Below are 14740 nucleotides of genomic sequence, written 5' to 3'. Positions count from 1 at the left end.
GAATTGCTTGAACCCGGGAGGCAGAGGTTGCAGTGAGCTGAGATCACACCATTGCACTCCAGCCTGGGCAACAGAGCAAGACTCAGTCTCTGGAAGAAAAAAAAAAAAGAATTGGGATGTCTTCTGTTTGAATTATGGAGAAGAAAACAAAGTTAATAGTTAATAATTACTATGGAAACTTCTGAGTCCTTCAGGAAGTTAAAAGCAGTGTGGTGCAGTGAGGACAATCCGGTAATGGGCAGAGGGAGGTGAAGGTTTTAGACAGGGTTCTACACTGTCTCACCCCACAAGACAGAAGACAAAGCACAGGGCTCCCTGACGCTGAGTTTCTTGATCTGTAAGTTAGCAGTTGGACTCATTTGTTCTTTAAAATACTCTATTGGATGTTTATGACATGCTGAAGAGCACTAAAATTTTTTAAAAGCCTCTGGAACCATGCAGTGTATCTTCTTTTCAGAGACATAGTTCATAAGTAAATGGATCACCGGTCAGAAGGTAGTAGGTTGCTGTGGAGTAAAACAAATCAGGAAGGGGGATATGGAGTGTTAGGTGGGGCTGGGTTGGGGAAGAATGTGGGTTGCTGTTTCATGTAGGGAAGTCAGGGAAGGCCTCACTGATGATGTGTCAGCAGAGACCTGAGATGAGTGAGAGAAGAGTCCATTGAGAACTAGGGGAGAAAAACAGCATGGAGGTGAGAATTCGTTTGATATAACCAAGGAAACAGCTATGAATGAGCAGGAGGAAGCATAGGGTGAGCTGAAGTTGGAGAGGTGGCAGGGCCTAGACCACTGGAAAGACTTTGACTTTGACTCGGTGATGAAAATCCATAGGAGGATGCTGAGCAGAGAAGGGTGTATTCTCATGCATATTCTAGAATCACTCTGACTGCAATATTGAGGAATGTAAAGAATTTCCACTTGTCACCTATCCTCTATAAACTCTGTGGCATCTTACTGGTATAGAAGGACCCCAGGTAGGAAACTCTTGCAGGTGGGCAGTGATGGTGACTAGGAATAGGGAGGTTGTGGTAAAGATTGTTAAAGTGATATGATGGTTAAGATGTATAGGGGATAGGTGAGGGTAGGAAGGAAATATAATAAGAGTCAAGGAAGAATTCAAGAGTTTTACTTGAACACTTGGAAGGAAGAAATTGTCATCAGTTGAGAAGGGGAAGACTGCAAGTGGAGAAAATTTGGCATTTGGAAAATCAAGAGTTAATTGGTTGGGGCTTTTGGAATTTATATTACTTCTGAAACATCCATGTAGATCTGAATTCATGATGAAGGAATGAAAATTTGGGTGTAGATAACCAGGTTATCTACAGATGGAGAAGAGAAGGTCTCCAGGACTAAACCAAGGACACTGATTTCTGTTTCTTTCAAATATAACATTCTATGTAATAAAGAGTTTGGTGGTGCAGCCACGTAAATTATTTTTCCCTGTCCCTGATATCAGCATATATTAATTCCTTATATTTAATTTCTCCACTATTGTGTTCTGCTGCTCGTGGTTGGATCCTTCTGCATGTTTTAATTACCCAGTAGAAGGTGATAGGCATGACCTAAGTTTTAATCAAGTGATTTTGTGGCTGCCATTTGTCACTCACTCTCTATAAACTCTGTTACATCACGGACATATTTGCTTAAAGGTACCTTTTAAATTTCATGAGAAGATAAAAATTCATTTTACTAAAGATGTTTCAAGAGTAATTAATGCAGCTGATTCTGAGTGATAGGTTTTCAGTGTCCAGAGGACAGTGAATCAGTATCAAACTTTCTTTACTCAGAAATCACTATTTGAAAGAATTACTTGGATGGGCAAAAATTTTGTACACATGGTCCTCTATAAGTACAAGCAGAAATTCAGTTGTTTACAGACGTGCCCAGATTTTACAATGTTTCCTGACATTTCTCCCAGCCCTCCACAAAATCTTCGCATTTAATATCTTCAAGAAACGCTGTGAAATACTATAATCCACATTTTACAAAAGAGAAAACCAGGGATCCGAAAAAATAAATGATTTTTCTAAGATCATATTAAGTATCACAGTCAGGAGTAAGAATCGCTTCAACCCAGGAGGCAGAAGTTGCAGTGAGCCGAGATTACACAACTGTATTCCAGCCTGGGTGACAGAGCAAGACTCTGTCTCAAAAAAAAAAAAAAGAAGTGCCTTTCATCTTTGTACTTCCTCATAAGATAATAAGGTCTAGGGAGGGACTATTTCTTTTTCTTTTTTTCTTTAGAGACAGAGTCTCGCTCTCTCCCCCAGGCTGGAGTGCAGTAGTGCGATCTTGGCTCACTGCAACCTCTGCCTCCTGCCTCAGCCTCCTGAGTAGCTGGGATTACAGGCGCCCGCCACCACGCCCGGCTAATTTTTTGTATTTTTAGTAGAGACGGGGTTTCACCGTGTGAGCCAGGACGGTCTTGATCTCCTGACCTCATGATCCACCCGCCTCAGCCTCCGGAAGTGCTTAGATTACAGGTGTGAGCCACCGCACCCAGCCTCTTTTATTAATGTTTAAGAAAATTCAGTTTTTATCAAAAATGAGTTCGTGTACCAAATATTAATAGTTTAGCTAATCATTGTTATATTCATTCATTATGTTATTTTTATTTCAATTCTTGCTTTTGAAAAACCCAAAACTTTAAAAATCCTTATGCCTTGTCTCTTTTCTTTACCTTTTGTTTTGTTTTGTTTTGCTGGATAATTTTTTAATAAAGTGAGGTTTACATCACTGATATTTAAGAATGGCTATATCCACAAAAGAAAACAAACCTTTTTGGCTAAGGGGTGAGGAAGTTAGAAAAACCATGAGAAAGTGGAAACACAAGTGGGGTGAGGTGGGGCAGGAGAGGAAGTTTGCAGGCACCCCCAGCTCACTCCCTGCGGCAGCACCTATGACCCTACAGATCAAGGGGCCATGAATGACAGGGATTCAGATTTCTTTCCTTCTAGACTTCAGCCTAACCTTGACCTTTTGTTCCAGCACCAAACTAACAGAGCAGCACAGGCATTTCTAATCCAGTAGCAGTGTTATTTCCTCACCCAGGGCAGTTGTCTGGGCTGATGGGAGACCTTCAGGAATACCGCCTATCAGAAGGCACCACCGAGGGTCTCTGAGGTCCCTGAAGACCAACTGGTGCCCGTGATCTCCAGACAGACAGATATTTGACCTTTGTCTTCAATGACATTTGCATGTAAATAGACGTAAATAAAATCTCCATAATTTATGCTCAAGTCTAGGAAGGTGTGGCTCTCACCGTAGATTTTCTAATGACAAAAAAAAGTGTAGTAGCTGTGGGCGGTTCTTGATTTTCACCCGGGTCTCACGGTAGTACAGAACATAATGGAGAAGTATTGCACACACGTTTAAAGTAAAACATGATACATTCACACTGTTTACAAGTACCGTAGTGATGCTCACTGCAAAAAAAAATCTCTTATTTAAACCTGAAAAAAATGAAACACATCAACTACAATTATTTAGGCTATAAAAGTTCTAATGTCGCAGCAAAGGATATCTATAGAAAAAATGCACTTCTAAGAAAATAGCTGAAACAATCTAAAGACATAAGGTGTGAAACGTTTAAAAATATATATCTTAAAACAAAATATTGCTCCAAACACTTGAAACTGAATTGTAAAAAACTCACCTGTCTAAATATAAAGGAGGTTGATGCAGCTGTGGCTCGCCGTCCTCTACAGTGGGGGATACAAAGAGAGACGAGGGGCCCAGGGCTGTAAGGACGTCAGGACCAGCCCAGAGATGAGAAGTCTTTCAGCAGAACTGCTGTCTCCGCCTGGCCCTCCGCAGCGGGGAAAGTGAGTGGGACGGGCCTGGGTTGCAGACCCCGCTGGTGATGGTCTGTTCTGGAATTTCTCAGAATCAGCAGATAAGGCATTAAGGCTGGGCCGCTGGCTGCAGGCGCACCCTCTACAGGAGCCAGTGCTCACGTGTCCACGCGTCAGACACAGCTGCGAGCGCTTAGGGCTCCGGCTCAGGTTCTCCACCAGGATCTCCACCACGTGGTCCAGCTCGCCCAGATCGGACTTGCAGCTGGAGCTGGGGCCCGGGGTGGCCGGAGCCAAACCCTCGAGCCCTTCACAGGCGCCCGGCCCGGCCCGGCGCCCCCCATCATGCCTGTCAGTAACGTGTCCAGGTCGTAGTAGGGGCTGTCCACGCCTGAAAACAGCTCTTCCATGCTGCCGGGGTTTTTAGTCTCCAGCGTTTCAAATACCTGATCCGAGTGATTTGTGAAAGCTTCCTCTGTTTTCTTGAGGGCCATCCATCTCCCAGACGCTCCTCTACGGGGGCCTCAGCATCTGTGCTGAGCTGACTGGGCAAAGGTCAGAAACTGGGCCCTGTGCGTGCCGTCTCCCAAGCTAGAGGCAGGACGTGCCCCCTCCTGCTCCCACGCCGCGCGGCACAGGACCTCCATGAAGCCCAAGCGGTCGAGCGGCGCCCGCCCTGCAGCCTGGGGTGCCACTGAGCGCCACGTCCCATCTCCTCTTGGATCTGCCGGACCATGCTGGCAGTGAAGATTGAGCGGCACAGGTTGGGCTCCATGTGGCAAAGCTGCAGCTTCACCAGGGACATGTCCAAGAGGGACTGCCGCTGCAGGCTGTATGAGGACACTGTCTTCAAGCCGGCCAGGGCTCCCTCCACGTCTTCCTCGTGGCCAACACATTTCCCCTTCAGTCCTCGTGCAAACATTGTGTCTTTGAGAGAACGGTTATCTGGGTCCTGCCGTCTCGTGCAGCCCACAAGAAAGCCACAGAAGAGGAGAGGCAGCAGAGATCCTCTATTCCAGCAAGCTGTCGAAGCCTTTGTCACGACGATCCTGTCTGACCCGCGAGGCCGCTCTCTGGGTTCTCTGCTCAGCCACCGCCGCTGCCGCCCACTTCCCGCCGCGGAGGGAGGAGCGCCCGCCAGCGCGGGGCCTTCTTTACCCTTTTAAAACAATCAACTCTGCTTAGGAAACTCGCCATTGTTTTACTTCCCATAAAAAGTTGGTGTGTCGGCCGGGCGTGGTGACTCATGTCTGTAATCCCAGCACTTTGGGAGGCTAAGGCGGGTGGATCACGTGAGGTCAGGAGTTCGAGACCAGCCTGGCTAACATGGCGAAACCCTGTATTCGCTAAAAAATACAAAAATTAGCTGGGCCCAGTGGCAGGCGCCTGTAATTCCAGATACTCGAGAGGCTGAGGCAGGAGAATCGCTTGAACCCGGAAGGCGGGGGTTGCAGTAAGCCTAGATTGAGCCATTGAACTCCAGCCTGGGAAACAGAGCAAGACTCCGTCAAAAAAAAAAAAAAAAAAAAAAGAAGTTTGTGTGTCTATATATGACCCACAGTGTCTTCTTTTGTTTTCTTTTTTTAACTTTTATTTTGGGTTCAGGGTCACATGTGAAGGTTTGCTGCATAGGTAAACTCGTGTCATGGGGGTTTGCTGTACAGATTACTTCATCACCCAGGTATTAAGCCTAGCACCCAATATTATCTTTCTGTTCCTCTCTTTCCTCCCAACCTCCACCCCAACTCTCAAGTAGACTCCAGTGTCTGTTGTTCTCTTCTTTGTGTTCATGAGTTCCCATCATTTACCTCCCATTTATAAGTGAGAACATGTGGTATTTGGGTTTCTATTCCTGTGTTAGTTTGCTAAGGATAATAGCCTGCAGCTCCACCCATGTTCTGGCAAAATACATGATCTCATTCTTTTTTATGACTGTGTAGTATTCCATGGTGTATATGTACCACAGTTTTTTGTTGTTGTTGTTTGGTTTTTGTTTTTGTTTGTTTGTTTTTGAGACAGAGTCTCCATCTGTCACCATGCCCAGCTAAGTTTTGTATTTTTAGTAGAGATGGGGTTTCACCATGTTGCACAGGCTGGTCTCAAACTCCTGACCCAAAGTGATCTGCCCACCTCGGCTTCCCTAGGTGCTGGAATTACAGGTATGAGCCACCATGCCTGGCCCTGGACCACACCTTTTAATCCAATCTGTTATTGATGGGCATTTAGGTTGATTCCATGTCTTTGCTATTGTGAATAGTGCTGCAACAAACATTCACATGCATGTGTGTCTTTCTGGTAGAATGATTTACATTCCTCTGAGTATATATCCAGCAATGGAATTGCTGGGTTGAATGGCAGTTCTGCTTTTAGCTCTTTGAGGAATCACCATACTGCTTTCCACAGTGGTTGAACTAATTTACACTCCCACCAACAATGTGTAAGTGTTCCCTTTTCTCCTCAACCTCGCAAGCATCTTTTTTTTTTTTTAACTTTTTAATAATACCCATTCTAACAGGTATGATATGATATCTCATGGTGGGGTTTTTTTGCGTTTCTTTAATGATCATTGATACTGAGCTTTTCTTCACATGCTTGTTGGCCACATGTCTATCTTCTTTTGAAATGCATCTGTTCCTGTTCTTTGCCTACTTTTTAATACATTGTTTGTTTTTCTCTTGAGAATTTGTTTACATTCCTTATAAATGCTGGATATTAGACCTGTGTCAGATGCATTATTTGCAAATATTTTCTTCTATTCTGTAGGTTGTCTGTTTACTCTGTTGATAGTTTCTTTTGCTGTGCACAAGCTCTTAAGTTTAATTAGATTCCACTTGTCAATTTTTGCTTTTGTTGCAATTGTTTTAGGCACCTTTGTCATAAAATCTTTGCCTATGTCTAGGATGGTATTGCCTAGGCTGTCTTCTACGGTTTTTATAGTTTTCAGTTTTACATTTAAGTCTTTAAATCTATCTTGAGTTGATTTTTCTATATAGTGTAAGGAAGGGATCCAGCTTCAATCTTCTGCATATGGCTAGCCAGTTATCCCAGCACCATTGATTTAATAGGGAATCTTTTCCCCGTTGCTTGTTTTTGTCAGTTTTGTTGAAGATTAGATGGTAGTGGATGTGCAGCCTTATTTCTGGGCTCTCTATTCTGTTCTGTTGGTCTAGGCCTGTTTTTATACCAGTACCATGCTCTTTGGGTTACTGCATCCCTGTGGTATAGTTTGAAGTCAGATAACATGATGCCTCCAATTTTGTCCTTTTTGCTTAAGATTGCCTTGGCTGTTCAGGCTCTTTTTTGTTCCATGTGAATTTTAAAATAGTTTTTTTCTAGTGCTGTGAAAGATGTTGTTGGTCGTTTGATAGGAATAGCATTGAATCTATAAATTGCTTTGGGCAATATGACCATTTTAGTGATATTGATTCTTCCTATCCATGAGCATGGGATGTTTTCCATTAGTTTGTGTCTTCTCTGACACAATTTCTTTGAGCAGTGTTTTGTAATTCTCATTGTAGAAAAGTTTCACCACCCTGGTTAGCTGTATTCCTAGGTATTTTATTCTTTTTGTGGCAATTGTGAATGGCATTTGATTGCCTATTTGATTCAGCTCTGGATTTGGCTGTTGTTGGTGTATAGGAAGACTAGTGATTTTTGTACATTGAGGTTGTAGCCTGAAACTTTGCTGAAGCTATTTATCAGCTGAGGGAGCTTTTGAGCCAAGACTATGGGGTTTTCTAGATACAGAATTATGTCATAATCAAACCGGGATACTTTGACTCCCTCTCTTCCTATTTGGATGCCCTTTATGTATTTCTCTTGCCTGATTGCTCTGGTCAGGACTTCCAACATTAAGTTGAATAGGAATGGTAAGAGACAGTATCCTTGTCTTGTGCCAGTTTTCAAAGAGAATGCTTCCAGCTTTTGCCCATTCAGTATAATGTTGGCTGTGGGTTTGTCATAGATGGCTCTCATTATTTTGAGGTATTTTCCTTCAATACCTACTTTATTGTGGTGTTGAATTATGTTGAAAAGCTTTTCTCCATCTCCTGAGATAATCATGTAGTTTTTGTCTTTAGTCCTGTTTATGTGATAAATCACATTTATTGATTTGTGTATGTTGAACCAATCTTGCGTCCTGGGGATGATGCTTACTTGATCACAGTGGATTTGCTTTTTGATGTGCTGCTGGATTTGGTTTGCCAGTATTTTGTTGAGAATTTTTGCATCAATGTTCATAAAGGATATTTGCCTGAAATTTTTTTGTTGTTGTTGAGTTTCTTTCAGGTTTTCATATCAGGATGATGCTGGCCTCAGAATGAGTTGGAGAAGATCCCTTCTCCTCAAATTTTTGGAATAGTTTCAGTAGGAATGGTACCAGCAATTCTTTGTACATCTGGTAGAATTTGGTTGTGAATCCATAAGATCCTGGGCTTTGTTTGTTTGTTGTTCGTAGGCTGTTTATTACTAATTCAATTTAGGAACTTGTTATTGGTCTGTTCAGGAAATCAATTTCTTTCTCATTCAGTCTTGGGAGATGTATGTGTCCAGTAATTTATCCATCTCTTCTAGGTTTTATAGTTTGTGTGCATAGAGATGTTCATAGTAGTTTCTGATGGTTATTTTTATTTCTGAGGGGTTAGCATTAACATTCCCTTCTTTATTTCCAATTCTGTTTATTTGGACCTTCTCTCTTATTTATTAGTTTAGCTGGTAGCTGGTGGCATATATAGCTTATAAATTTTTTCAAAAAATTAGATCCTGGATCTGTTGATCTTTTGAATGGTTTTTTGTGTCTCAATTTCCTTCAGTTCAGCTCTAATTTTGATTATTTCTTTTCTTCTGCTAGCTTTGGGGTTGATTTGTTCTTGCTCCTCTAATTCCTTCAGTTGTGATGTTAGGTTGTTAATTTCAGATCTTTCTAACTTTTTGATTTGGGTATTTAATGCTATAAATTTCCCTCTTAAAACTGCCTTAGCTGTGTCCCAGGGATTCTGGTATGTTGTATGTTTGTTCTCATTAGTTTTGAAGAACATCTTGATTTCTGCTTTAATTTTATTATTATTATTATTATTATTATTATTATTATTTTTGAGACGGAGTCTCGCTGTGTCGCCCAGGCTGGAGTGCAGTGGCCGGATCTCAGCTCACTGCAAGCTCCGCCTCCCGGGTTTACGCCAGTCTCCTGCCTCAGCCTCCTGAATAGCTGGGACTACAGGCGCCCGCCACCTTGCCCGGCTAGTTTTTTGTATTTTTTAGTAGAGACGGGGTTTCAGCGTGTTAGCCAGGATGGTCTCGATCTCCTGGCCTCGTGATCCGCCCGTCTCGGCCTCCCAAAGTGCTGGGATTACAGGCTTGAGCCATTATTTACCAAAAAAAAAAAAAAGTCATTCGGGAGCATGTTGTTTAATTTCCATGTAATTGCATGGTTTTTAGTGATGTTCTTACTCTTGAATTCTATTTTTATTGTGCTGTGGTTTGTGAATGTGTTTAGTATGATTTCGGTTCTTTTGCATTTGCTGAGGATTGTTTTATGTCCAATTACGTGGTTGAGTTTAGAGTATATGCCATGTGGTGATGAGAAGAATGTATATTCTGTTGTTATGGGGTGGGGAGTTCTGTATAGGTCTATCGGATCCATTTGATCCAATGTTGAGTTCAGGTCCTGAATATCTTTGTTAATTTTCTGCCTCAATGAAGTTTCCCACTATTATTGAGTGGGAGTCTATGTCTCTTTGTAGGTCTCTAAGAACTTGCTTTATGAATTTGGGTGCTCCTGTGTTGGGCATACATATATATGTAGAATAGTTAGATCTTCTTGTTAAAATGAACCCATTACCATTGTGCAATGCCCTTGTCTTTTTTTATCTTTGTTGGTTTGAAATCTGTTTTGTCTGAAATTAGGATTACAACCTCTGCTTTTTTCTGTTTTGCATTTGCTTGGTAGGTTTTCTCCATTTTTTAATTTTGAGCCTATGGGTGTCATTATGCCTTTATGAGATGATTCTCTTGAAGATAACATACCATTGGGTCTTGCTTTTTTATTCAGCTTGCCACTCTGTGCCTTTTAAGTGGGGCATTTATCCCATTTACATTGAAAGTTAGTATTGATATGTGTGGATTTGGTTTTGTCATTGTTTTGTTGGCTAGTTATTATGTTGACTTGTTTGAGTGACACTGGTCTGTGTGTCTGGCTTTATAGTGACACTGGTCTGTGTATCTAAGTCTGTTTTTGTATTAGCTGGTAGCAGTCTTTCGTTTCTATATTTAGTGCTTCTTTCAAGATCTCTTGTAAGGCAGGTCTGGTGGTAATGAATTCCTTTGACATTTGCTTATCTGAAAAGGAACTTAATTCTCCTTCACTTAGGAAACTTAGTTTGACTGGATATGAAATTCTTGGTTGAAGATTATTTTACTTAAGAATGCTGAATGAAGGCCCCAGTATTAGTCCATTCTTAGGCTGCTAATAAAGACATGCCTGAGACTGGGTAATTTATAAAGGAAAAGATTTAATTAACAGTTCAGTATGGTGAGGAGGCCTCAGGAAACTTACAATCATGGTAGAAGAGGAAGCAAACATGTCCTTCTTCACATGGCAGCAGGAAGGAGATGTATAAGAGCTGAGGGAAGGGGGAAGCCCCTTATGAAACCATCAGTTTGCGTGAGAACTTACATCACAAGAACAGGATGGGGAAAACCACCCCACGATTCAATTATCTCCACCTGGTCCCTTCCACAACACGTGGGGATTATGGGAACTACAATTCAAGATGAGATTTGGATGGGGACACAGCAAAACCATATCAGCTCCCAATCTCTTCTGGCTTGTAGGGTTTCAGCTGAGAGGTCCGCTGTTAGCCTGATGGAGTTCCCTTTGTAGGTGATCTGCCCTTTCCTCTCTAGCTGCCTTTAACACTCTTTTTTTCATTTCAACCTTGGAAAATCTGATGGTTGTGTCTTGGGGATGATCTTCTTGTGTAAAGTCTTGCAGGAGTTCTCTGTATTTTCTAAATTTGACTGTTGGCCTCCTAGCAAGGTTGGGGAAGTTTTCACAGATGATATGCTGAAATATGTTTTCCAAGTAGTTTGCTTTCTCCTGTGAGGGACTATTTTTCTTATTTGTCCTTGTATGTGAGTTCATAGTTCTGAATATAAGATGATATTATTTTCAGATTGGTGGTAGAGCAACAGTTCTGTAATCAAAGTTTTGCCTCTACTATGGGTTTTTCTTTTTCATCACACCTCCCACCCACACAGGCTCCCAACCCAGCTGCTTCTCCTAAGGTTGGGATGGGAAACCTCTTCAATGATCCATTTCTATAGAGTGTCCTCCTCAGTTTGCATCAACCAAGGCTGTTTTCTACTAAGATTTCTTATAAATAGTAATGATATCAAACAGTTTTAAGATTGCCTATTTGTAGAGTTCCATTTCTATGCCAACCATACTGATAGATAGTAATAGTCCATTGAAGGATGAGGAAACTGAGATTTGGAGTATTGCATAAATCAACCAAGATCTGTCACCCAGAAGATACTAATATTAGTATTGGAATCACATAAATGACTCCAAAGTTCATGTACATATTCATATTAATCAATTTCTCTTAATGCCAAATACAAGCATTTGCCTTTTAAGGCAGGATTACAGAAGACTGAGGAGGCTTTCAATGTGCAGGATTAAGTGATGGTTTTTGGTTGACAGGTGGCAGAGTTAGAATAATGAGGCAGAGACCCTGCTCGTCAGTCTGTTGCTTTTCTGTCCACTCTTAAGTTCAGAAATGCCTGTCACAAAACCCTGCTAATTTAGTTCACTCTGACTTCACCATCCTCACATATTTTTTCCTCTAATGACAGGATATGGTCACTACAGCTTCTACTTACCTGTTTGAAGCCACAGAAAGAAGATTTTTTTTCAAAAATGTATCTATATTAATTCCTGAGAATTGGAAGGAAAATCATCGGTACAAAAGGCCAAAACATGAAAACTATGAACACGTAAGTGTCAAAATCTTCTCTTAAAAAATTATATTTTCTGATATTACCCATTTTTGCCACAAATTATTTAAGAGTCTTTCTAATTGAATATTATCTTTTTTATTGTTCGTGTTTAACAATCTTTTTCAACACTCTCAGGCTGATGTTATAGTTGCACCACCTACGCTCCCAGGTAGAGATGAACCATACACCAAACGGTTCACAGAATGTGGAGAGAAAGGCGAACACATTCACTTCACCCCTGACTTTCTACTTGGAAAAAACCAGAATGAATACGGACCACCAGGTAGAAATTTTAGTTAAAAAATAATTTTGCAATGATTGCAGCATAGAACTTTCTATGCAGGTTAAGTGTGCAGGCCATGGGGCCAAAGTCCATAGAATCAAATCCTGGCTCCCCTACTTACTAGCTGTGTGTGACCTTAAACAAGTGACCTACTGTCTCTGTGCTTATTCCCTATAAAATGGCAAAGAGAGGAGTTTCTACCTTGTAAACTATTTGTTCTACATTAAACTAAAGAATCCAGATAAATGTACTCAGTACAGTGTCTACAAAAATATAAACAGAGAAAAGCAATAATAAATGTTTTTCTTAAGGCATGCTTTTTACATTTTAATTTTTCCAGTTCTCTCATAGCTGGTTATTAACAAATCACAGGTAAGCTACATGAAAGCCAGATGTATAGTAAGCTGGAAAGAGTCATGTTGCCAGTTACTGGTCAAGAGAAAACACTCCTAGGCTATCAGTTGCTGATAATATCAATCTATTTCATTGAAACAGATGACATTGTCTGTAATTGATCATTTTGACCTATAAAAATGGCTATGTCATCTAGTTCAATCTAAATGTTAAAATAATTTGTCAAAACAACAAAAGTGCATTTTACAGACAAAAATGCAAATCATTATTAAAGGAGGGCTCTACACATGTATCACTATTAAATGGGAACCTTCCTGAATCCCCATACCCCAGAATTACCCTCTTCTATTCCTGTTCATTGAACACTCGTTAAGTCTCTGGTTTCTGCCAAACATTCAGCTAGATCTGGTCCTATTCATTACCTGGACCAGTTCCCCTCTCCAGTCTTGAAAGTTTCATCATCTCCTTATGTCCCAATCTTACCTCTTCCCTATACATTATCCTGACCATGTTTGTTTTCCTTGACACCTCTAATCCTTTGTGCCCTTTTAGTTATACTTTCTTACCACCTGGCATGTACAGCAAAGTCAGTCATTTTGACTACAAGTATAAATAGCTCAATTCTCTCACCACTCTTATCCTTATGTTTCATTCAATTTACTAAATCTTCTGAATTATCCATCTACTTTATTCTTGGATCCTGTCATGTTTTCAAGAATGTTGAAGAAAATTATAAAACTATGACATGATTATAAAAATGCACTTTCCAAGCTCAGTGAAGCACTCAAAACTACTCAACAATATTTTTATGCAGCTCTTCTCAATTCTCTTTCTCAATTCCTATAGCAGCTGTTCTAAAACTTCTACCATTTTTCTCAAGATCTCTAGGTACTCTTCTCAATCCCATCAATTAATGTCCTGATTGATAAAACAGAGGTCTCTACATTCTTCCTCTCTATTTCCAAACTTATTACCACCTACATCTTCTCTACCTGCACCTTTCTTAGAACAGAAAGGCTCCTCCAATTTGTAAGTTCAGTGTCCCCATATCAGTTATTGATTTTTCCCATATCCCACACCTAAACCCTATTCTATTACTGACAGGTCTCCCCTTCTTCTTAGACAGATCTTTCTTCCTTTTCACAAATGCATAATATGATATGTGCATTTATGTGAAAAACTCACATTCCTTAATGTCCTAAAAAGCAATAAGGTTTTTGAACAAATAAGATTAGTAAGAGAGCTCTCAAAATCTATGCAATTTTGTAATAAATATGATAACAACACCAACAATCACAATAGATCATTTAGATCACCCAGGTAAGCAATGCAGTAAGGCTAGAGGCTGCCCTAGCGCATATTAAAAGTACACACACACACACACACACACATATACACACAACACACGACACACACACACACACACAGTGTGAGGAGGGGGAGAGAGAAATGTTACCAGAAACAGGAACAGAGATAGCTGGAAATGAGACAATGATGTAGACAGGAATGGAATTCTAAGTCAAAAGGGTTGCTTTTAAGGTGGGCATGGGAGGCAGGGAAACCTGAGAAGGAATCGAGTCTGAGTGAACTCTCTGAGAAGACAGCCAGGTATAGGGAGTTTTAAATTTTTCTTAACATGCACCAGATTCCTATTACAGTAGCTGATATGAGGGCTTTTTCCTTTCCTACTGAAAGTTCTAATTCTGTTCCCACGAACCTGGTTCCACTTGCCTAGGAAACCTGAAACCAGTGTTTTTAAAGTGCATTATGTAGAAGAGTAACTTAGGGACCTTGTTAATATGCAGCTTCTGATTCTGTAAGCAAAGGGTGGGCTGAAGATTCTGCATTTCTAAAAAGCTCCCAGGTGATGCTGATGGATGTGGTCCAGAACCACAGTTTGAATAGCAAAGACTTAAAAAAGAAACATGACGGCTGGGCACGGTGACTCACGCCTGTAATCCCAGCACTTGCGGGAGACCGAGGTGGGTGGATCACGAGGTCAGGAGTTCAAGACCAGCCTGGCCAACGCGGTGAAATCCCATCTCTACTAAAAATACAAAAAATCAGCTGAGCGTGGTGGCGGGTGCCTGTAATCTCAGCTACTCGGGAGGCTGAGGCAAGAGAATCACTTGAACCCAGGAGGCAGAGGTTGCAGTGAGCCGAGATGGCGCCATTGCACTCCAGTCCAGGCGACAGTGCAAGACTCCGTCTCATAAAAAGAAAAGAGAGAGAGAGAGAGAGAGAGGGAGAGAGAGAGAAGAGAAAGAAAGAAAGGAAGAAAGAAGAAAAAGAAAGAAGGAAGGAAGGGAGGG

At 41.2% G+C, this 14740-nt stretch overlaps 1 protein-coding gene and 1 pseudogene across 1 annotated transcript in view; one reads left to right on the top strand and one right to left on the bottom strand.

Moving 5' to 3' along the window:
- The window catches only part of LOC105541216 (calcium-activated chloride channel regulator 4), a 34978-nt gene that overhangs the window by 1814 nt on the left and 18424 nt on the right, over positions 1-14740 (top strand). The window contains exons 2-3 of the mRNA XM_011982144.1: positions 11648-11788; positions 11927-12074. Of these exons, the coding sequence (XP_011837534.1) occupies positions 11648-11788; positions 11927-12074 (289 nt within the window). The remainder of the gene's footprint in view (positions 1-11647; positions 11789-11926; positions 12075-14740) is intronic.
- LOC105541212 lies at positions 3079-4715 on the bottom strand (annotated as a pseudogene).

This window comes from Mandrillus leucophaeus, unplaced genomic scaffold, assembly GCF_000951045.1.
Source record: "Mandrillus leucophaeus isolate KB7577 unplaced genomic scaffold, Mleu.le_1.0 Scaffold235, whole genome shotgun sequence".
Lineage (NCBI taxonomy): Eukaryota > Metazoa > Chordata > Mammalia > Primates > Cercopithecidae > Mandrillus > Mandrillus leucophaeus.
This window is presented reverse-complemented; position numbering and strand designations above follow the sequence as displayed.